We start from the raw sequence: 23,507 nt of genomic DNA, 5'->3' as shown, positions 1-23,507 counted from the left end.
GTCACTGGCCCCTGGCAGGGGTGGCTGGGTGGACAGTGGTGACTCCTCCGAGGGGGACTCAGGAGGGAAGATGGGGAGTTTACTTTATGGTGTGTTGAGCTTGGGCGCCTGAGTCATGAGGCAGCACGGTGGCCATTCTGGAGCAGAGACACAGCACAGTGTGCTCCAGGGTGAGCCTCAAGGGGAGCAGGAAGGAAGAGGCCGGCATTGGCATGGAGATGGGGGAAGGGCTCCCTTGGCAGGGTTGCCAGATGGAGCAAATGAAAATACAGGTCACGAGTTAAATTTGAATTTTAGATTAAATAACCAGTACCTCTTGAGTATAAGCATGCCCCATTAATATTTGAACGTACATCAGAAAAGCATTTGTTGGTTGTCCAAAATCTACCTTTAACTGGGCATTCTGTATTTTATCTGGCAGCCTGCCAATGGGTCTCTTCCCCAGAGTCATGGACGAAGTTGAGGCCTAAGTGAAGGTGTTGGAGCCCATCCAGGACCCAGTCTTGTCTGCTGATAGGCAGTGGGGTACCAGGAGGCAGAGTCCTTTTTGGGTCAGTAACAGGACCTGCATGGGAGACCCACAGGACCTGGGGCAGGGGCTCCTGTCTAGACTCCCACATGCAGACCCTGAGCCAAACAGCCCGGGTTCAGTCCAGGCTCTGCCCCTCACTATCTGTGTGACCTTGAGCAAGTTACTTACTGTGTCTCCATTCCCATTTTGTAAAACAGGGATAATAATAGCACAAACAGAATGGTTGTGAAGATTAAATGAATTATCCGCATAAAGCACCTCTGTCGAGATCTGGTGGTTGATGTGCAACTGTTTCCTGAGCCCATATCTGCACATCCCACTAGTCCTAGGGGTACCTGGACCCCAGAACCTGACCTGAGCTGTACTGCCTCCCAGTGTCCCACCTAAGAGCTTGCCCATTCTCAGGGGTAAAATTAACTGCCTGTATTTGCAGCCAAGGAGGCAAAATCCACTGTGGATCTCCACTCCCTAGGGTGCCTGAGGAGCCGCAGTGAGTCAAGGCCGATTGGGAAACTAGAGCACGGACAGGCTTGCTTTGGTCACGCAGAGGCAACTGCGATGTGTAGGTCGCTGGAAGTACCCTGACGCTGTTGCCCTGGGCCTTGCAGTGTCTCCGCGGTTTTCCACGCCCCTCATAGCCTGTCTGCGGAGCAGAGCGCCCGCTCCCTGGTGGTCACAAGGCTGCGTAGCGTCTGCTAGGGACAACCCTAGGCTCCAGCCCTCTTGCCTGCATCTCCTAGCAATCCATGCAAGGCAGGCTTCCGGGGACTTTTTTCCTCCCATTGGACAATCAGGGAAACTGAAGCCAAGCTGGAGTAACAACCTGGCAGACCCACAGGGATCCAGGCCTAGAGGAGAACTGTGGGGCTTTAGTTAGTGCCAGACTCCTTGCCCTAAACTAAGTGGATTTCCAAGTGTGGTCAGCAACCAGCAGCATTAGTGTCATCTGGGAGTTTGTTGAAAATGCAGACTCTCAAGCTCACACTGGTCCTGAAACTAAACTAACTGGTGCCCAGCAAACTGTATCAACCTCTGTGCTGCTGATGTCCATTCAGATGTGAAGACTGCTGGCCTTAATTATTCCATCCTCACAACTCTGCTCTTTTACAGATTAGAAATACCAGGGTCAGAGAATTGAAGAAACTGACCCAGGCCACACTACTAGTGAGAGATCGTGCTGGGTGAGACTGGTCAGTGCCGCCCTCCGCTTCTGGCCAGAGGAAGGAGAAGAGTGACTGCAGCACTGCCCTGGTTGGGGAGTGGTGGGACTCCTCTTAACAGAATTGACACCTTGCCAGCAGTTATACCTCCAGTTCCTCTCCCTCTGCACACACTCATTTCCTGCCTCTCTATCTCCCCATTCATGGTTAGAGCCTCTCTAGGCTCAGCATGGCCTCTTCTCTCCACCCTAGCTCTTATACAACCTGTGGACTCCCAACTCCTTTAAGACCACATCCTCAGGATCTGCACATCCACTGCCTCATCCTCACATTTGGATCTAACATTTTACAGACGCCGTAAACTCAGAATGTACAAAACTGGCCTCAATGCCCCACAAACCTGCTCCTTCTACAGGGCTCCCCTATCAGCAAAGGCACCACTGTCCACCTGGCTATCCACAACAGAATGCAAGTGCTGACCTTGACTCTACCTTCTTCCTCCTTCTATACTATCTTCTTTTTTACTTCCTAAATCTCCTCTCTGTCCATTTCTCACTGCCACCACCCTAGTCCCTGCCCCATCACACCTTCCCTTCCAGCTCCCCTCCTGTTAGCCCTGTTCTCTGTGCCAACCCCCGCACCTGGCCATCTACTAGTGTCTTCTCTATGCTATGTCTCTTCTTGCCTCAGGGCCTTTGCATGTGCTAATTTCCTATTTGTAGCATCTTTGCCTAGCTGCTTCTTCTGCCCCTCCTGTGAACACAGGGAGAAGTGTTGGGCTGATTCGTTGAGTGTCTGTCACCTCACTGAACTGTGAGCCCACTAAACAGGGGCAACGCCTGGTGCCTTGGTGTTCTTCCTATTGTTCCCAGGCTTATAGCTCAGAGCAACAAACTCAGCACTCATGAATACCAAGGCCTTCCTCAACTCCAAACCCACCTGTGTCCCTCTCTTCATTGCCCTCCATCCCAGGCTTACAGGAGCATCTGGTCCTTCTGTTCATCCCTACTGGATGCTTAAAACCCCTTCCTGAGTCCACAGCACTGCCAGGTGGACATTCAATTTCTGCACTCATCCTAAGATGGTCCTGATGATGACAAAGTCCATGCTCACCTTGGGCTCTCGTTTGCCCCGCAAGTTTACTGGGCCTTGGGGCTGCACAGATAAAGGTGCTGGCTGTGACTGGGACAGCCAGGGAATGCAGGTTCCAACCACTCCAGGTTGCCACCTGCTCATCTCTGGGCTGCAAACCTTCCTGCCCCAGCCCTATTCTAAGTACTGATACCATCGGGCCATCACAGTTCCACTCACACGACGGGACACAGGATGCCACCTCTCTCTCTTGGCCCCAGATTTCTAAGGAGGTAGCCTCAGCCGATGAGAAGAGGACCTCAACTTTTCCCAGACTCGAGGCAGTCCACTGTGGGTCAGCAAAGGCTCTCCCCAAGGGAGCGGCCTTAAATTCCAATATTGTGGAGGACCTGGGGACCGTTTGAAGCCTTTCTCTGCCCCATGAGAGCCAGTAATGATGGTTTCTCTTAGCCTTTCTATCATTCCCAGGTGTTCCCTCCTTGCCATTCAGAAAAACTGTTACCAAGATCTCCTCGTGTTCTCTTCCGTTGTATCTTCAGCGAATGTCAAGGACAGAGACCCCATGCAGACATCTCCCCTCTGCTATCCGTTGCTGATGTCCTTGTGTATATCTTGTCCAGTGGCCCAGTTAGACTTGGCTTTCAAGACTCTCAGCCTAAAATTCTGTGCTCAAATGTAGCCTACATTTCCAGCGTAAGTATGTTCTTTTGTACCCTCCCCAACATGTGGCATACACCATCTCAGGTCCCTGCTTTGGCCTCCTTACCTCCTGCCCACCTCCTCGCCAGGAGGCTGCTGCCTCCCAGCTGACAGGAGTGGCTCCTCTCAATTCCCTGTGCTGGAGGCTGGGCCTGCAGGAAGCTGGCGTCAGAGGACTCCTTCTGGTAACAGGGCTGTCTGTCTCCTTGCAACATACTCATTGGTATATTCCCTCTCTGAGCTCGGAGGAAGAGAAACTATTACACACACACACGCATGCACGCACGCATACCCCACACACAAACTCTCTTCAAGTAGGAAAACCTCAGCGTTCTAGGATATGGCAAGTGGGGGTAAGATTGGGTCATGAGGGTATAATTACAAATTTAGTTCCTTGTTTGAGGTAACCACAGAGGGGCTTTACAGGAAATTGGCCCCTGCCCTGCCCACTCGCTTCCCCTTCATTTCCCGAACCCCTGCCCTGTGCGGCAGCTATGAGCACATGGCCAGCCCCCTAGGATGAGCAAGAGAAGGAGGTGACAGCTTTTGGAGGAGGTGATATTTTAGTCAGAGCTTGAAGTTCAGGTAGGACTTGGAAGGGGAGAAATGGGGGTCAAGAGTTAGCTCAAAGGCCTGGAGTTTGGAAGGGAGAGTGGAGGTGAGCTTTCTGAAGGGCCGTATATGTACTGTAAGCAATAGTGATACACCTCTATGCCTTCCTAGTGCTGTCTTTAAAGTTCATGGAGAAGGCCTGTGGGGATAACTTGAGAGGAGACCAGGTCTTATCTGTGCATTCTCTGTTGCCACTGATCAGTGGATGTTTGCTGAGTTAATGTGTGAAGGCAGTGAATGAGAAAAAGCATTTGAAGATGGGAATGATCTCCCTTTAATGTATGTGGCTGAGCCTCCAACCCCCAGTGAAGTTTCTGGCCGGTGTGAAGTCAGGGCTGATGCAGAAATGCTATGTCATCAGGCAGCAGAGGCGAGGGAGGCCAATGAGCTCTGCCCTTTGGTTCTCACTGGGCTATTTCTGGGCTTACTTAACCCCGGGTTTTGTCTTTTTTTGTTTGCCCCCACCCAGCCTGTGCACCTCCAGCCCTCTGCCTGCTCTCCAAAGGTCTGAGAATGAGATTTCTGTGGAACCTGGGGATCTTGGCCATGCAGCAGGAGATGGGCCCTGCAGGAGAAAGTGCCAGCCCTCAAGCTAAATCGTCAGGCCAACATTCCCAGAGGGGCCAGTCCTAAACACATCCTAACAAGTGTCTACAGCATAGAGGTGACCCAGGCTGTCCTTCATTATTCCCACCAAGAGCCCTCCAAGTTGGTGTGGGAACGGAGTGATCTGGTCTAAGACAAAACTGACAGGCAAAGCTGGAGTGTACGGAAGAGCTTCCTGAAGGAGATAGGCGGAAGAGGGCACTCGGTGGAGGGAGGAGGAAATCCCCCTCAATGTGCTAGGCAGTGGCTTCAGGATGGTGGGGCCCTTTATTGGTGTAGGATGTGGCATATAATAGGTGCTCCATAGGTGCGAGCTGAATAAATGGATGGGCGACAGGTGGTTGGCCCGCAGTTACAGGAAGGAATAACTGAATGGCCTCACTAACCCTAGTCCATGCTTCATGGGTTACATACAGCAGCACTTACTAAGAATTTATTGTGTGTCAGGAGCTGCGTGGAACGTGGTTCTAAAGGAGATGGCCAGTGAGCTGAGATGGTGCCACTCCTGCCTCCGTCTCCCCATGGCTCCGAATGCACCTGCACTTTCCCGCCTTCAGCTGTCGTCCGTGCCAGTCCTCTGGCAGAAAGGTGCCTTCCCTCTGTTTCTGGCTCCCCCAGGAGACGAGCTCCCCTCTCCACCCCACTCTGCCCTGCTCTTTGGTTGCTCCAGGTGGATGGGGAGCTTGAGGCAGTGCTGGTTCACACAGGACTCCCTGCCTGCTCTGGAATCTCCACGATGGGCTGTAGAGTTCCCTGCAGACTTTGTTTCTGCCTTTCCTGCTTCAGGTTAGGCAGACACAGCCCAGGCTCTGGCTCCTCTTGGTGGACAGCAAGACAAACCCAGACTCTGCTCCCCACCCCAGCCTGGGGCTCCCATGTTGGATGAAGGCTGTCAGTCCAGGGGCTCACAGTCTCCAGCCTTCTGGGCCAGAGGGACTGGGACCCAAAGGCAATAATGGTCGAGGCTGCCTAGTTAAGGCTCCGACCTTAACCTGGACCTAGTTAAGGCTCCAGGTTTCTCAGCTCCAAGTTAAGCAGGGTGACCCCAGTAAGTTGATATATACATAGGCCTCCATGTTAAACATCCTCGTGGGTTGGTGCCTGCGCAACATTGTAACTGCCAAGAGCAAATCTTGAGGGTCACTTTCCCCTTTTAAAGTTGAGAAACCCAGGACTTGGAGAGGGGGCATGACCATGGCAGGTCACACAGTAAGTACAGCAAGGCAGACCTTGCCCCACTCAGCCTCCTATGACCACGCAGGGGATCAGGGCTGCTCAGAATGTTGCCCTGGCCACTGCATAGTTTTAAAAACAGAACAAGATTCTGTGTTCCTCCCTGCCCTTCCCACTGCCCCTGTGGCTCCACTCTCAGTTTATGCTGTTCCATAGTGGCTTCTCCTTCCCTATTTTTAGTCCTCTGTGACTCACAGCCCCTTAGCCTAGGTTTCCATTATGACTCTGCCTGGAGCACCCCCTCCAACTTCCTGCAGGAGGTCATCTCTTTCTGGTAAAGTTTTTCTCTTACAGCTGGTCTAAGACAGCAGGAGGCAGGCAGGGGCTCCTGCAACTGGGGCAGACAAAGAAGAGCCCCAACTGACTCCATTTATTCCTCACCATGTCCTGAGGCTTCCTCTGCACTGAGCCTGTACCCAGCTTTGGCCCTGCCCCTGGAAGACCCTCAGCCCATGTTCCTGTTGATCTGCACAATAGTCCACTGGAATGGGCAGATGAGAACCAAATTCAGACAGGTTAAGGGACTTACCCATAGTCACACAGCTCACAAAGGCTGTGTGGGGACTAGAGCTCTTGAATTCTTACTCTGCATTCTTGCTTTTTGGTCCAATGCATGGGCTGGTCATTCATCTACCCTAGCTCATACCACTTTAAAACCTTCCTTTACCTCTTCCCATATTTTCTCAGGTTGAGAGCAGGAGCCAGCCCCCTGGGTTTTTAGAAGACCTAGAGAGTGTTCAGGGCACTGAAATGAGGGGACTTGTTTCCAGGTTTTGGAGTCGACATGTTTTGGGGCCACTTTCCTTGGGCAGAACCAGAGAATCAAATCAACAGGCTTGACCTCCAGAGTAGCAGGGGCAAGAGTCAGGGGTTACTATGGCAGCTGCAGGCTGGGGTCAGGTCTTGAGACTCCTGGGTAGGAGGAGAAGGACTCTTCAGAGCCCTTTTAGAATCCGGACTCCAGCACCTTGGCCTGCCTCTCAGGCTGGCTCAGTCTTCACCCAAGGGGAGAGTCCACACCTTCCCAAGGCAGCCGCTCCACTTCACTGTTAGGAAGTTCTCCTTCAGCCCTCCTCAGTTGTCACTCCCCATCTGCTCCCTACCCAGCAGCCTGCTTGCACACAGATCCAGGCCTCTGGGCTCAAGATGCCGGGCTGCTCCACAGCAGCAGCTGCTCTTACTGTCTCTCCTCCCAGCCAGGTTGGAGCTGAGCCCCTGGACTCCTTTAATCTTTAGAGGAAGTTGCATTATTATCCTGCCTCACTAATGAGGAAACAGAGGCATGAGAGTGACAGTGACCTACCCAAGATCACACAGCTGATGGGTGAGGAGCCGATACTGGAATTCAGGTGGGTACTCACCTTGCAGTCTAGGCAGAGCCAACGCCGCAGGGGGCTCGGCAGTGAGTGGAGGGCCTGACGCCAGCCTCTCAGAGCTCTCAGGACCTTGGGGGAGGCTGTCCATATTGTATGAGATGTACTGCAAGTGCCTGGGGTTAGTGGCCCCTGGCCCCCTGCCAGGGGCCTTCCTGCCACTCGGATCACTGGAGTTTCTCCCATATACAGAACCTGACCTCTGAATACTCAACAGTTGTCCTCTAGGAACCCCTACCTTGGGAGCCATCCAGACCCTCCCTGGCCCTCCTTGGCCCTCCCCAGTCCATCCTAAATTCTGTCTAAATGTCCGGAAAGTACTTTTCAAAGGGAGAGAATGCCCAGGGCCTGGGACCTCTTACTTGATCTCCGTCTGGCCGCCTGCTTTCCGGGCAATCTGCACCAGCTCCTTCCCATAGCGCTCCTCCGCTTGGGCCCTGCACAAACAAAGCAGAACACGTATCTTTCAGTTCTGCTGGCTGTGGCTTCCTCAGATGTCTGCAGGCTCCTCGAAAGTCTGTGACAGGACCCAGCAAGCCACCCTCTCAGCATCTGGGGCGACGGGCTGACCCTTCAGGCTCTTCTCTGAGAAAGTCAAGCCCCCAGCCCTTCCTTTAAATAAATGTTGGCCAAATACAGGTACATTTGACAGGACACCAGATTATTTGCTCACTTCATGGGGGCCCACATCTGGGGAAATACAGCAGAGCCACACTCATGACTTTTTAAAGCAAGGGTTGCTCTGACAGCATGTTGGCTGGGATGAGCAGCCTCAGCCAGTTCTCGGAGCTGAGGGGCAGGGGGGACCATGGCCTCCCTTCCTCGCCTGCCTCATCCGCCCTGTGGGTGCTTACCTCTGCCTCAGCAGCTCCTCCACGTCCTTGCACATCTTCCTGCCATCCAGCAGCCGCTGCAGCAGCACCTCATAGCCTGTGTGGGCTGTGAAGTCCCTGCACTGTCGCACAAGGCAGAAGGATGCATGAGAACCACAGTGGGGAGTGCTGGCTGGGGGCACAACCTGGCAAGTACCCCTCTGGCCACCTCTCCAACTGCCTCTATCTCCCTCATTCAAAGGCAAGCTCTTAAGATTCAGAAACCTAGTTCTGGCCAAGATGGAGGCGTAGGTAGAAACCCTTTGCTTCCTCACACAACCAAAAGGTGGATAACAACCGATCTAAAATCAATAAACAACCAGAAGTGCCAGAAAAATCAAACTGCATGGAACTCCGACAACCAAGGAATTAAGGACAAAATCAAGCAGACCAGTAAGGCGGCGGACTGTGCAGGCCTGGCAGGCTCAGAAAAACTGAGGCGAGACAGCAGACTGGGCAGGCGGGGCTGGTTGAAGGTGAACTGAGCCTCAGAGCTGACTGTGGACCATGGAGGTTCCTGAAGTGGGAGAAAGTCCCAGTCTCACACGAGGGTTCGTTGGAAAGTGCACTAGAGATGAGCAGGTGAGCTGCATTGTTCCCTCTCTGGCCCCTTCCCCACAGGAAGCGTCATAGTGCAGCAAGGAGGGTTGCCCTGCCCGGGTGAACACCTAAGGCCCCGCCCCCTTACAACTTAACAGGTGCACAGAGACAAAGAACTAGGGCCCCAATGAAAGAACAGAGCAAAACTTCAGAAAGAGAACTAAGCGATGAGGAGATAGCCAACATATCTGATGGAGAATTTAAAGCCCTGGTGATCAAAATGCTCACAGATCTTATTGAGCTTGGTCGAAAAATGAAAAAAACAAATGAATGGTATGCAAAATGAAATAAAGCAAAATGTTCAGGGAACCAACAGTGACGGGAAGGAAACCAGGACTAAAAGCAATGATTTGGAACAAAAGGAAAAAATAAACATCCAACCAGAACAGATTGAAGAAACAAGAATTCATAAAGTGAAGAGAGACTTACAAACCTCTGGGGGAGCCTGAAATGCTTCAATATCATAAATATAGGGGTGCCAGAAGGAGAAAATAACAGCAAGAAATTGATAGCTTGAACAAATAATGAAGGAAAACTTCCCCGATCTGGAGAAGGAAATAGACTTCCAGGAAGTCCAGGAAGCCCAGAGAGTCCCAAAGAAGTTGGGCCCAATGAGGAACACACCAAGGCACATCATCATTAAGTTACCCAAAATGAAAGATAAGGAGAGAAACTTAAAAGCAGCAAGAGAAAAGGAGATAGTTACCTAGAAAGAAGTTCCCATAAGGCTATCAGCTGATTTCTCAAAAGAAACTTTGCAGGCAAGAAGGGGCTAGAAAGAAGTATTTGAAGTCACAAAAGGCAAGGACCTACATCCAAGATTGCTCTATCCAGCAAAGCTTTCATTTAGAATGGAAGGGCAGATAAAGTGCTTCCCAGCTAAGGTCAAGGTAAAGGAGTTGATCATCACCAAGCCATTATTGTATGAAAGGTTAAAGGGACATGTCTAAAAAAAAGAAGATAAAAAATATGAATAAAATGACAACAAACTCACAACTATCAACAAATGAACCTAAAAGAAAAGAAAAAACAATGAAAACAAAAACTAAGCAAACAACGAGAACAGGAACAGAATCAGAGAAATGGAGACAACATGGAAGAATTTCAGTGGGGAGGGGGAAGGGAGGAATAGGGGGGAAAGGTACAGGGAAGAAAAAGCATAATTAGTAGGCCTAAAATGGATGGGGGGGGAGAAAAAATGGTATAGGAAACAGAGGACTCAAAGAACTTATATGTACAGCCCATGGACGTGAACTAAGGGGGATGCCGGAGGGTTGGGGCACAGGGCGGAAGGGGGATAAAGGGGGAAAATTGAGAAAACTGTAATAGCATAATCAATAAAAACATTTTTAAAAAAGATTCAGAAACCTGCCTTCACACAGGCACATGGGAGGTCCCTCACACCCCATCAGTGGAGGTACCAAGTGCATAAATGAGACCTCCTGGGCATCAGAATTTACAGTCCAGGAAACATCAACTCCCCAACACATGACAGCCATTGGAAAGGCCACTACAAGGACCCTGTGATGACAGCCTACACATGGGATTCAATAGACATCCCATCAACTGTTTTTTTTTTATTTTGAAACATCCAAAAACTATTTAAAATAACTTGAAAATGATTGTTAAAACTCTTCACTTCAAGTCAAAGCTGTACTTCAGGCTATGATTCAGTCACCATGGATGCACAGAGGCCAGCTCTGTGCCCAGGCTTGGCCAGAGGAATGCTGCCTTGCAGAAGGGCTGCGCTGGCTTGGCAGGCTGTGTACTGACAGCCAGCAAGTAGCCAGAGGCCACCACAATATGGCATCTAGGGTAACCCACCCTGGGGTAGGCTGCCAGGTGGCCAGCAGATGCAGTTCCCTCCTTTGAGAGGCTTGCTCAAGCCAGATGTGAGACTTCAGGTCTTTCTTTCTACTCTGGGTGGCCACTCTGGGCCTCACTTTCCCCATGAAGAGACCAGATCAGGGCTGCAGGCTATCCCACCAGGCTCCAGGAGGAGGTACTCAGGAAAGCTCTGGGCTGGAGGAAGCATATTCCTGTCTCAGCCTCAAGGCAGTGTGTGGAATGCCTGTATGCTGTTCTGCCTAGGGACAGCCACCTGCCTCCCATTCTGGGTGTATCTGGGTGCAAGCCATTGTCCAGGCCTGTGAGCTGGCTGTGGCCCTGCCACATCCCTGCTGGATGGGTAGAGAAGCATTTTCTGTACCCATCGTCACTTCCTTCTTTTCCTGCCCATACCGCTTTTGGTGGCTGCAGGAACCAAGACCCTGAGTAAGCCACTTCCCTTCTTGAAACCTGGTTTCCTCACTGAGGAAGTGGGGGCAGAGGCCAACCTCTCTCCCGGTCCTGACAGTGACCCCTCTAGGGCACAGCCTCATCAGGACATACTGTGGCTGCCGAGTCAGGGAGGGTGCCCAGGCCTGGTCTGAGAGACTGAAAAGAGTTCAGCAGACTAAATATAGGTTCACACCCCATCCTGTGACCCTGGTTGTCCTCAACTTCTACTTCTTTCCCCATAAAAATGGGCATAATTATTCTTACCACCTAGTGTTGATCTGATAAGCCTATGAAATCATGTGCATAGATGATAATAGTGATCAGTGCTTGCCCTGAGGCAGGTACTGAGCTAAGGATGATAAGAGCTGAGGGCAGTAGAACCCAGAGAGGTTACCTACCCCCAGGGACCTGCAAGGCACAGTTGGAATTTGAACCCAGCTCTCCCAGACCAAGATCTTGGCTCTTAACCTCCCATTCCCTTGCCTCTCTATAAAGTCCCAAGTTCAAGGGCTGTTCAGCAAGGGGTAGGTCCCCGGGCCCAGTCCCATCTCTGTCTGCTCCAGCACCCCTCCCAGACAGAGGCTTTCCCCAGCTATGGCCAGGCTGGGAAAATGACTCTGTTTCTACCAGAGCCCTCCTATCCCTTCCCATACCAGAAGGTCCATTTAAAAGGCTGTAGAACCTTTTCCAAATTCTCCTTTACATGGAATTTCAGAATATACAAGATATCACAGTACAATTAAATGTCTAACCTTGGAGGAAGAGGCCTGAGTTTTGGTCCCAGTTCTTATCTGCCAAGAATAAGTTTGGTAGCCTTGGTAAAGTCCCTTGCTCTCTCTGGGCCTTCTGGACTGAAATAGGTGCAAGGCAGAGAAGTAGCCTTCGATTGACCTTCCAGTAGCAAGGTAGATATATGTATACTGGCTTTGGGAAGCCCTGGTGACCAGTGGCAGTGTCTTACTTAGAGAGTCTGAAGTCAGATGGGCCGGAGCTGCTTGGAGAATAAAGGAAGAGTGGGCCTAGGGTGGGAGTGGTCAACCTGTCCAGGAATTGGCACTCATATTTTAGCTGGGAACTAAGTGGGCCACAGAAGGTAAGTAGAAAGAACATCCTTGTAACTCTCTACCCTTGAGAACTGCCTGGCAGGGAGAGAGGAGGCACCAAAAGAAGGTGTGTGGAGTGAACTATTGGATGCAACTTGCAGGCGTTAGAAACAGACGGATACTGCAGAGGCGTACCCTAGGGGCCAGGTAGGAGAAGAACCTGCTGCGGTGCCCAGGAGAGGAAGAACTGACCTGTGGGTATCCACCACCTGCTGCACTGACACCACCTACAACAGCACCAGGGCAATAAGACCTTTCACCTTTCGGTCTTAACCATGCGCTGTCCGTGGAGCTACCAAGAGTAGAACATGGCAGGTGAAGAGTGGACCCTGTTCTCTTCTCCATCATGGGCTTGCAACATGTGGTTTAAAATGAATGAGAGTGAAATTTTGATTTTAGTTTGTTGGATTGGAGAAGTTATATCTGGAAAAGCTCTAACGCATGCCCAGAGATGGGAAGAAGAGATCCATCTAATAGTGGATTTGGAACATAGAAGAAAGCAAAATTGTTTTCTGCTTGTACCCTACCTAGTTTAAAAGCCATTTTGTAAAGTCTTAACAATTCTCATCAAAAACCTTTCTAATGTCTGACATGCTCTTGGGTTGATACGCTCTTCACTCTTTAAAAACTTTTTAAAAATTACCTTTTCTTGGGGGAGAGGAGACAGAACAGGGAGACTAGACTCTCTTTCTCTTATCTCGGAAGGCCCAAAAGATGAGGACAGCGGTGTTGAACAACCCTGAAGGGGCAGCTTGGAGCTGGGGTGGTTTTGTCCCTTCCCCCTTCTCTCCAGTTTAACAGTAGGGACTTCTACAACAAGTGAATAGTTTGTTGCTTGTCTTCTGTGGACTGAGGAAACAAGTTAAGATTGTTGAGAAAACTGAGGTCGTGAGCACTGAATCTACTAGAAGGCAGCTTCATGAAGGTGGACTGGGTCTGTTTGGTACTCTGCTGGGTCCTGGTGCCCAGAGTCTGCACAGCAGTGCTCAGCAAACAAGTTGAGCAAAGAACTGAACAAAGTGCCTCAGGGAGATTCTCAAAATACGTGGCTTTATGCCTCTTGGCACCTGAGGTGCCCCGTGGAGGGGCGCAAGCAAGTTCATTTGCTTGCAGATTCAATGACTCATTACCCAGCCCCTTAAAATAAACCAGACAGACCCATTCCCTCTACTTATAATAGTTGTACAGACATGGAAATTGAGGCTCCAATAGAATAACTCAGAGAATAGTAGCCAAGCTCTTTTCACTGCCCCTCACTGTTTACCCCCTTCACTGTTATGAGGGAGGCAAAGGACAAAACACCCAGGTTTGGCTTGGATGGATGGATGGATGGATGGATGGATGGATGGATGGATGGATGGATGGATGGATGACAAGAGACTATAGTAGGCAAACTGGCTGCTTACCCAGAGTATCCCAGCAGGAGGAGTGGATAAAGAGAGGATCTCAAGCTAAGGCCCTGGAGGAACCCTTGAGGAATGATGTCATCTGCAGATCTTTTGGGGGCCAAGTGTTCCCAGAGCCTTAGCCAGGACTCAGTGGGGTAGACAGGGAGGCCAACTTCAGGTCAATACAAGGAAGGGTTCTCCAAGAGCCAGAGTGGCCCCAGTTATGGAATGCAGAACAAGATGTTTTGATAGGTGGTGAGCACCCCATCACTAGTAGTCTGTGAGCAGGTTGGGGGGAGGGTGTGTCCAGGTAGTAGGTGTTTTGGGTCTAGACATCCCCTGACCCAAGGATTGGTTCGTACATAAGCAGATAAATGTGATTTGCAGCTTTTCTAAGATGGTTCAGGACAGGTGTCACAGGGAGAGAGCTGAGAAGGCAAAGACAATCATTTATTGTTAAAGGACCATAGTATGTCTCATGTGGTTAGATGGGATATTCTGGGTTTAGCTGGGCTGGCAGGAGCTTGAGATCAGAAATATGTTTCCACTGAGTCCCCACAAGTCTGACGGATGGCCCTGCAGGGCCTCCCAGGGCTCCTCCTTAGAGCAGCCAAGCAGTGAGGAGCCCGGCCATCTGGCCTGTGACACATCTGGGGCCACTTGGCTTGGATCCCCACCAGGCCCCAACTTGTTGTGGAGCCTGCAGGCCTGTGTCTTCCAGAGACCCTGTCAGAGCCCTGGGAACGCTTAGGGGCTCCAGGAATCCCACACACCTGGGTGAGGTTGGGGTGGGCAATACAAGCACCAGAAGTAGACCCACTGTGCATCTTGTGCCTCTTATCTCACTAATATTGACTGAACGGTGCTATTGTTGGAGGACAGTGAGGATGAGAGAAAGTGTGTCATTTGTCCAGGATCAAACAGCAATTTTATGGGTGTGCCTGGCTTTCAACCAAGGTCTGTCTGGTTTGAAAGCTTTGTTCTTTTAATAGGCCTCCATGATCAGAAAGGAAAAGTCTCTACTACCACATTCCCCTCCTCGCAGGCTGGGATGACTGTTCACTTCCCCTCCACCTCTCAAGTCTTAAAGACCAAGCTCAATCTCTTACCTCTTCTTCCTGCTTTATGAAACCAAAACGTATAGAAAAAAACTTAGAACAAGGAGGGGTGGGGATTGGGGTGAGCACAAGTCAGGGTAGAAGTCTGGAGGTGGGAATGAGCCCCTCAGGTTCAGGAGCCTAGAAGTTTGATGCTCGGAACTGTAAACCCAGATGAAAGACAACCATAAGAGGTCTGAGGGGGCTGGAGCAGGTGTCTGAAGATGTGGCCTGAGGCCACCTGAAGGAGAGCCCGGAGTCAGGCAGAGCAAGGGGTGGGACTTACCCCTGCGTTTAATGGGATCTGGGACCAGATTCCAAGTTTAACAAAGGGGACTGAGTAGGATGTGCACAGGCAGAGTTCAGTGTTCTTAATACCTCACCACCTAATTCTCAAAGAACCCTGCAATGTCAAGGCTATGCTGGCATTGCTCCATGTTACAAATGAGCAACCGAAGCTCAGCAAGGTGAGTGAATATTGTTCAGCCAAGAAAAGGAATGAAATTAGGACACATGCTAAAACATGAACAAACCTAAAAGGCATTATCCTAAGTGAAGTGAACCAGACACAAAAGGACAATTTTTATATGATTCTACTTATATGAGGTTGCTACTTAGGCAAATTAAAGAGACAGAAGGTAGAAAGAAGTAGGAAATAAGGGGAGGAAGATGGGAAGAAACAGACAGTGGTGAAGCTTGTACAACACTGTGAATGCACTTCATGCTACTTCATGCACACGTAAGAATGATTAAAATGGTAAATTCTTTAATGTTTATTTACTATAGTAAAAAGTAATTACATAAAGTTGTAAAGTTAAAAAAACAAAACATTTACAAGGGAGTGAAGTGAGGGCATGTAAATAGTAAAAGCCGATGTTTGCTCCCCACCATAAGTTTCAGCATGGCAGTGGGTCTGAATCACCACTATTATTTACACCAATGGTTCTCAACCCTGGCTGCACTTTGGAAATGCTGGAGAATTTTGAAAAATATTGATGCCCAGTCCCCACTCCCAAACTCAAAAGTAATTGGCTTGGGATGTGGCCTGGGCATTGGGATTTTTTAATAACCAAGTACTGGAAACAGCCAAAATGACCATCAGTATAGAGTGGATCAAAAAACTGTGGTACATTTATGTGATGGAATACTACACAGCAGAAAGAAAGAAGGAACTCCTACCCTTTGCAAGAGCATGGATGGAACTGGAGAGTATTATGCTATGTGAAATAAGCCAAGCTGTGAAAGACAAATACCATATGATCTCACTTATAACAGCAACCTAAGGAACAAAACAAGCAAATGAGCAAAATAGAACCAGAGGCATGGAAACAAAGTACAACTGATGGGAACCATAGGGGAGGAGGGAAGGGAGGAAAGAAGAGGGAGGGCCTCGTTAAACAACAAATATAATGACCTGTCGACATGGACAACAGGGTGGGGATTGACTTTGGGAGTGAGGGTGCTGGACAGGGCTGGGAAGAGAAATGGGGGGGAAATTAGGACAAATGTAATAGAACAACAGTGAAAAAATAAAAAGTTGAGAGCTAAAAAAATGAATTACAGTTCTACAAGATTAGGGCTGTCTCTCTGTTACATTTCTGATCTTATCTCCCACTGCTTTCCACATCATCACTTGGCCTGTCACACAGACCTCCTTATTGTCCCTTGAACGTGTCAAGCACTCTCCTGCCTCAGCCCATCACCCCCTCTTTTCATCCCCAGTATGGCACAGCTTCCGTTTTTTCCATTTCCACAACTGGGGGGCCCTGAGTCCCACCTGTCACTCCATCCTCACCCGGGCTGCCACTGGAGCTCCAGCTAGCTCTTCCTGTTGCCCAATAGTGGGTGGCCTGTCAACACCAGCGGAAGGGGCTGTCACCCGCCTGCCTGTGTGGTTACACATTTCTCAGGGTTCCAGTTTCAGCAAACCACCACACCCTCCCACTAACTCCAAAGGGCTCTCTGACCCAGGCCTGAGAATGTAGCAGCCAGGCCTTCTCTGGTAGCCCCAAAGTCCATCTGGGTAGCATCCCCAGGCCCACACCCTCATTATGAGCCTTGGCTTTCTCTCTGTAAAATGGGAATAACAATACCAACCTTACAGGGTTAGCATTGGAATTAAATGCATCTTGTCACTTGAAATCTTTGGAAGGCTCTCTAATTGTGGAATTTGATACGCAATAGTGAACAGAGATGGGGAGGTATTCTGGGAATAAGAGGATCCCCATATAAGGCTCACCCTGTAAGCCAATATCCAAGTTATAAGTCTGGGTCCCCTGAAATCTGCTCTGTGAGGAGCAGGTGAAGGTGGCCACTTTAGCACTTCCCTGAGCCTCACCATTTTCAAGGCTCTTATCTTAGGTGAGCATCACTCTGACATCCTACAGATACGGAAACTGAAGTTCAGACAAGGGAAATGATTCTCCAAGTTTCCCTGGCAAGTGCGAGGGGGCAGGCAGCTAGGCTTCAAACAAGCCAGTCCCCTTCTGAGCCAGAGACTGGGGAATGGTTGAGCCCTAAGGGAGGGATCTTCTGGAGCTGTCCCAGTGGAAAGCCCTGGTGTGAGCAACCCCCTAGGGCGCAGGGCACCACTGTCCCCCATTAACTTGTTTTCTCTCACTCCTTGCAAAGGCCATCACTTTCATTAGTTCTATGTTTGTCATTCCAGAGATTCTTGTTGTTAAAACAAGTCTATGCCAATATAAACGGTTATTCTCTCTGCTTGTCACTACAGGTTGAATACCAGATACACGGTTTGGCTCTGTACTTTTTACACATAGCGCTGTGCTTTGAAGAACTTTCCCAACCAGAGAACTTCTGTCCTCATTCCTTCTTTTTTTTCCTATTTATTTATTTAAATTGTTAACTGTTCAAGTAGTTTTCTGCCTTTTACTCCCATCCCAGCTCACCCCCAGCCCTCCCCACCTTCCTCCCGTTCCCCCCCCCCTATTTTTGTCCATGTGTCCTTTGTACTTGTCTCTGCAAACCCTTCCCCTTTTCCTGTGAATTTCCCTCCTTCTCCCCTCTGGTCACTGTCAGCCTGTTCTCCATATCAGCATCTCTAGTTATATTTTGCTTGCTTGTTTGTTTGTTAATACCATAGGATCTCACCTTTAACAGGAACCTAATCAACAAAACAGACAAACAAGCAAAATATGTCCTCATTCCTTCTGACAGCCACCACCAGGGGAACCCTGGGAAGGCAGCCGGAGGCAGTAAAGGCGGAACAGCCAGGACCTCCCTCTCCAGCCTCCAAGCCCCTGCTGCTCAGGGAGGATCTGCTCCCCAGCCACTGGCTTCCTTGGCCTGTAAGGCCACAGGACCAGCCTGAACTGCACCTCCTCCTACAAAGTCTGAGCAGCCCTCTCAGCTCAGTCCTCCAGCTCCTGTCCAGTCAGAGGACAAGGAAGGGTCCCAAAGGATCTGCTAGAGCCAAATGCTAGACAACCCGTACTTCCTCATCCGGGAATATCTCATCTTCTGGGAACCTACCCAAAGAAGTAAACCTTGATACACAAAGATCTACCTGTTGCATCACTGTCTAGAATGGTAAATAATTGGCAGTGACGTTAATGTGTAACTACAGAAGATTTGATAAACAAATCATGCATGTCCACCAAACCCAAAAGCTGGAGGACTATGCAGTCATTGAAAATGTTTTGAAGACAAGGAAATCACACCCACAACCACACATGCTCAAAATAAAATTATGTTGAAAGGGAGGGGGCAGGTCACACAACAATGTGAATGTACTTAACACACCTAGACTGCACACGTAAAATTATTAAGATGGTAAATTTCATATTAGGTGTATTTGACCATGATTAAAAATAAAATTTGAAATGCAAGGAGAAGGGTGGGGGAGAATACGAAACCAAGTGGACAACATGCTCACACCTACGTAAGATAATCTTAGAGAAACAATGCAATCTTACCAGTTGTCTCGGTGTGATGAGACAACTAAGGTCGCTTTATTCCTGTTTTTCTCTATTTTTTTATTTTCCTTTTAGGATCTTATATGTGCTGCTTTTGTTTATTTAGAAGGTATGTTCGTGGCTTTAAGTGCCTAGACCAGAACAGGTGCCCAGTGAACACCAGCCTTTCCTGATTTTCCATGCGGCCCTGGGACCGCTGCTGGCAGGTCCTTAGGTGGGGGGACAAGCAGTTTTAGGATAGGCAAAAATGGGGCCCCTCTCTGTAGCTTCCTAAATGAGGAACCTCAGAATCTCAGAACTGGGAAGGGGAAGAGGCAACAGCTGCTGAGTGGACACATGGGGGAGGGGTGAGCCCAGACTCAGCCCCCTGTGCCTCCCTGGTAATTCGACCCCCCACCCAGGGAATATTACCTGCCTCTGGCCTCTGTCTGTTGGGGTCCTCAGCTCCTCCCAGCTTGGCACAGAGGTTTCCAGATGAAAAGAGGAGAGATGGGACCACAAATCAGAAGGAAACGTTTAATTCTGTCCTCTTTGTCCCCTTTAATGGTTCCTGCCTAAAGGTAGGGGCGCTGGTGAAAGGTCACTGTAATATCTCTGGCCCAGCCTCCTCAGGCCCTTACTTTTCCTTTTAATGACCCCAAAAAGGATAGGATATGAATCTTAGTAAAACCTGGTCCAGGAATAGAAATTCCCTCTTAAAACAGTATACAGTGACTTCCTGGCAAAGGCCATTGGACTTATTGATCAGGGAGAGAGTGAGACAGCGGGAGGAAAAGGCACACCAAAGAGCCCTGTTCCTCTTGGTACACGGGGCCAACTCATGGAATTCGGAGTATCAGGGAAACTCAGTTCCCATCACGGGATGGAGACTTCTACGAGGACAAAACGGTCTCATTCATCTGATGAGATGTAGTACGAGGCTCAGGGATCCAGTTTAAATCACCTCATAGAGAACCCTGCTTAACAAATATTTGTAGAACATAACTAAACTGAAATGGTGGAGAAAATTGGTTCAGGAAGGCAGGTGAGACCATAGAGATATTCCGTTTGGTCATTTATTGTACAAACCGTGACTGAGCACGTACTCTACTTGCCAGTCCTGTGTGGAGGATGTGCGCATATTTGTTGTATTACAGTTTGGTTGTCTGCTGGGAGCAGAGCCACTGGTGAGGAGAGCCGTATGTGTAGGAGGGGTATGGGGGAAGCTCCCCACCTCCTCTGGGCTTCAAGGCCCCTCTGACTTGGTGCGAGGCAGGTTATAGGAGATCTAAATTCTTCCCAGCTCAAGCAGCAACTGCGTTCTCAGTCTCACCCTTGTCTCACTGACAGGCTCTGTTCTGAGGCTCAGCCACAAACTTCCTGTAAAGCCATGATGCTCTTCATCACTGTGCGTATAACAGAAATCAAAATATCTGTCCCTGTGTGGCTAGCCTAGTCCCACCTCACTGCCGCCGCAGCCTGCATCTGAATGCTCTGCTGCAGATAGAAAGTAGGCTATAAATAAATACTGCGTAGCCACACTGGTAACGGTGCCAGTGCAGGCCCATTGAGGGACAGGACTGGTCTGCTCCAGAGCTGAACGTTCCCACCACTTCTGAGCAGTCATGGCTATTTTTTATGATTTTTCTGTACCCTCTTTTGTTCTCATGCTACCAGCTATCTGTGGAACTACCTCTAACAGTTCAGGTCCACCAATATTTATCAATCACCAACTACATATCAGGTTCCACAGAGATCCCTACTAATTGCTACATCTATGGGTTAAAAGAACACATGACCAATCTTGTTAAAATTGTGGGTAAAATCAGAGTTCCCAGGCCCTTTTAAGCTATGGGTCATCTCGTATAAGTAAAGTATATGAAATTTAGTGTAAGCTCTTAGCTCCTGGAAGATGACTCTTGTCTCTCTTCCTACTGTGAGCTAGTACCAGAAACAGAGTTGGTGACATTTGTGTTCTGGAAAGTTGAGGTTGCTGGGTAACTGAGGTGCTGCAGTATTAGACATGGTTCCTCTAGTTCTAGCGTTTCCTTCCGCTGTTAAAGACTAGTCATTCTCCATGTGTGGCTGAGCTGCAGGACTCGGCGGCATGGGTTCAGGCTGGGGTAGGGAACCCACAGGGAAGAGGCAGCATATTAGATAAGTATACCTTCCATGTTTTGAAGATTTATGTGTAAATGGAGCACCAAGTTACTTCTGTGAACCTTGTCTGATCTCCTTACTTCTGTGGGAGGTAGAAAGGACAGATTCTTTCCCCTTCATTTTACCAATGTGGCTCAAAGAGTTAGTGGTCTGCTATGCTGACAGAAGACAATGAAACTGCCTGGGTGAGAACCTGGGCACTGAAGCCAGCCTGTTGGGGTTCAATCCAAACTGTATGATCTTGGGCAATTTATTTAAGCCTTCTGCCTTAATTTTTTCCTCTGAGTAATATGGATAATAATAGCATCTACTTCATCAGTTTAAATGAGTGAGCTGACGTACGGTCTTCTGAGTGTTAGCTGTCCTCATGGGCTGAGGGTCAGGGAGAGGTATTAGAATTCAAAGCCCTGGGAGCAATGATGCTGACAGTAACCTTTTGAGGCATCAGCCCAGGCTCAGTGTGACAGGCTCCCACTGGCCACTTCTGCTCCCCCTCCCAGCTCTGACCTTCCACAGGAAGACTGTACCCTAATATCAGGCACAGGGAGCCATCAGTGGAGGAGAGGGGGCCTCTGGAGGCCTCTGGAGGCCACGAGGCCCACAGTGGCTCAGAGGGGGCCAGGGCAGTGTGTGGCAGGATGCTGCTCAGGAAGCTGCCTTCTTGCTGCTGCTTTTGCTGCTGCTGCTGCCACACCCTGCTCCCTCATACACCGTTAACTGCAGCATAGATCCTGTCCGGGGCCACTCCTTATTCCAGCTCTGCCCTAGGGAAGATCAGCCTAGGCATTCTGGTCTGGGACAGATGTCCTGGAGGTAAAGCCATGAGGGTCTCTTGGCCTTCTCTGGGCTACAGAGCAACCTAGATTTCCAAGCTTTCCTCCTTTCCCCAACCTTTCATTCTAAGTCAGAGTAGTGATGTGGTGACTCAACACCCTTGTCTCCCCCACTGAAACCGCCCATCCCTTGTGCGATTCCCTGCTGCCTTCCTGATGCATGGGATGGGCTGAGCCAGATCTGACTCCAGGGGCTTCTCTGGGCTGGGCCCACTCCCTCTTTGTAGAGAGAGGGAAAAAGAGGCACATAGTGCCCTCCCCAGACGGCCCTCTGCCCACTGTGTGTGTGGTCAGTACAGGCAAGAAGCACGTCACTGATATCAGAAAAGGCCACAGGTATCAGAAAAGGACCCAGGCAGGAAAAGCTGTTGACTGAGGCAAAGGGCCAGGCAGTCCTCGATGGAGCTGGGAGGGGGGCCCTGAAAAGTCACATTTTTCAGATCTAACCAGAAAGGTCTAGCTTTCCCCCATGAGCCACTGGGGAGAGCCAGAGCTTCCGTGGCAGAGGGGAAGGCTGAGGGGCAGCGGGAAAAGACCTGAGGGGATCCGGGGTCCAAACTGGGCTTGTAGGCTATGTGGCTTGGGCCAAGCCATTTAACCCGCATGAGCCAGCCAGGTGCCGTTCTGTGTGGCAGAAAGGACTTGACTTATGCCTGCACCGAGTTTTAAAAATTGAGCAAGGAACTGCCCAGCCCAGCCCTGTTGCCTCCTCAGAGGGTCCCTAAGGACTGGAAGGAAGAGGAGATGGATGAGGGAAGAGAATTAGCATTTGAATGCCAATGAGGTGCTGGGGACTTTATTACATTTAATCATCTTGTTTAATTTTCCTATTTAATTGGCACATTTATTAAATTTATCTCCAGGATGTAGATGGAGAAAATGAGGCTCGGAGAGGTAAAATGACTTGTCCATCCTTTAAACAGCAGAGTGAAGATCTGAGTTCAAGCTTGTTTGGCCCCCAAACCTGTGACCCCTTCCCTTCTTTGCCTCACATTGTCTCCTCCAAGTCCCATCCACTTGTTAGTCTTTCCTAAAAAAAGGTCCTGTTGTGGAGAGAGAGTCACTTGGAGGAGAAATCAGTCCTGGTACTCCCGCTATACGGGGGATCTCTCTCACCCACTGTGTTGAAGTTTGCAGAGAAATTATACTCCGGGCGGAGTACCCCCTTCATCTTCCAACATAAAAGGGTCAGTGGCCCAGGTCTCCTCCACAGTGAAGACAGAAAAACCAACCATTATTTTTGTGAGAAAACGTCTCTCTTCTCTTGAAACCATACCCCATCAACTTCCCTGGGGAAATTTCAGTCAATCTGCCCTCCCTGGAACCCGTTCCACTTGTTTTACTCCCTGACAATCTTCACTCACCCAAAAGGCATCTCTGAACTGAAGCTGGGGCATCATCCTCAGGCTGCCACGACAAAGCCTTCTCTTCTCCCACAGACAGGGCTGACTGAGGTCCAGGAGCCAGGAGCACTGCCCCACTCCTGACAGGGCTGGCTCAGGCTCGCTTGACTTGGCTGGTACTATCTGCAGCACTACAGACGGCACTCACAAGCCAGAGAGAGTTGTCAGAGGGAGGGAAAGGGCTCAATCTGCTTTGTTTGAGGCTAGAATCGGCAGCAAAATGAGGAAGAGTGTGCTCAGTGATGGGAGGGCGGGTCCTGGTTTCCGGCCCAGCCCCTTGCCAGCCCCACGGTGATGGAGGACCCAGTCCAGACTGTAGGGCTGAGCAGGGATGCCAGCCCAGGTAGAAGGCAGTGGTCAGCGGAAGAGGCACGTTGTTACATAGGCCAGATGGGCAGGCAGTCTGAGCCTGTGCAGAAAAGTTTGTACAGCCTCGCTGCTGGGGAAGCCATCAAGTCCCTCGCCCACAGGAAGTAGAGCTGCTATGTTCCCTTGTGAAGGTCCTCTGCCTGCCACCTGCAGCTCTGCTGCTATTCTCCACTTGCCCCCT

General features: G+C 49.8%; 1 protein-coding gene across 6 annotated transcripts in view; it reads right to left on the bottom strand.

Moving 5' to 3' along the window:
* The window catches only part of PSTPIP1 (proline-serine-threonine phosphatase interacting protein 1), a 38,738-nt gene extending 15,555 nt beyond the window's left edge, over positions 1-23,183 (bottom strand). For 2 of the 6 annotated variants that reach the window (XM_053656840.1, XM_037131241.2), the window contains exons 1-4: positions 22,919-23,008; positions 18,994-19,036; positions 8,162-8,262; positions 7,670-7,744 (exon numbers count right to left, since the gene is read on the bottom strand). In XM_053656840.1, the coding sequence (XP_053512815.1) occupies positions 7,670-7,744; positions 8,162-8,262; positions 18,994-19,036; positions 22,919-22,929 (230 nt within the window). In that variant the 5' untranslated portion in view covers positions 22,930-23,008. Of the gene's footprint in view, positions 1-7,669; positions 7,745-8,161; positions 8,263-18,993; positions 19,037-22,918 lie in introns of all 6 variants that reach the window. The other 4 variants (XM_053656841.1, XM_053656838.1, XM_037131253.2 and 1 more) reach the window with 4 other exon arrangements.
* Between the last annotated feature and the right edge of the window lie 324 nt (positions 23,184-23,507).

This window comes from Artibeus jamaicensis, unplaced genomic scaffold (assembly GCF_021234435.1).
Source record: "Artibeus jamaicensis isolate MK-2021 breed Jamaican fruit bat unplaced genomic scaffold, CSHL_Jam_final scaffold_286, whole genome shotgun sequence".
Taxonomy (NCBI): domain Eukaryota; kingdom Metazoa; phylum Chordata; class Mammalia; order Chiroptera; family Phyllostomidae; genus Artibeus; species Artibeus jamaicensis.
Note: the sequence above shows the minus strand (reverse complement) of the source record. Positions and strands in the feature narration are given on the sequence as shown.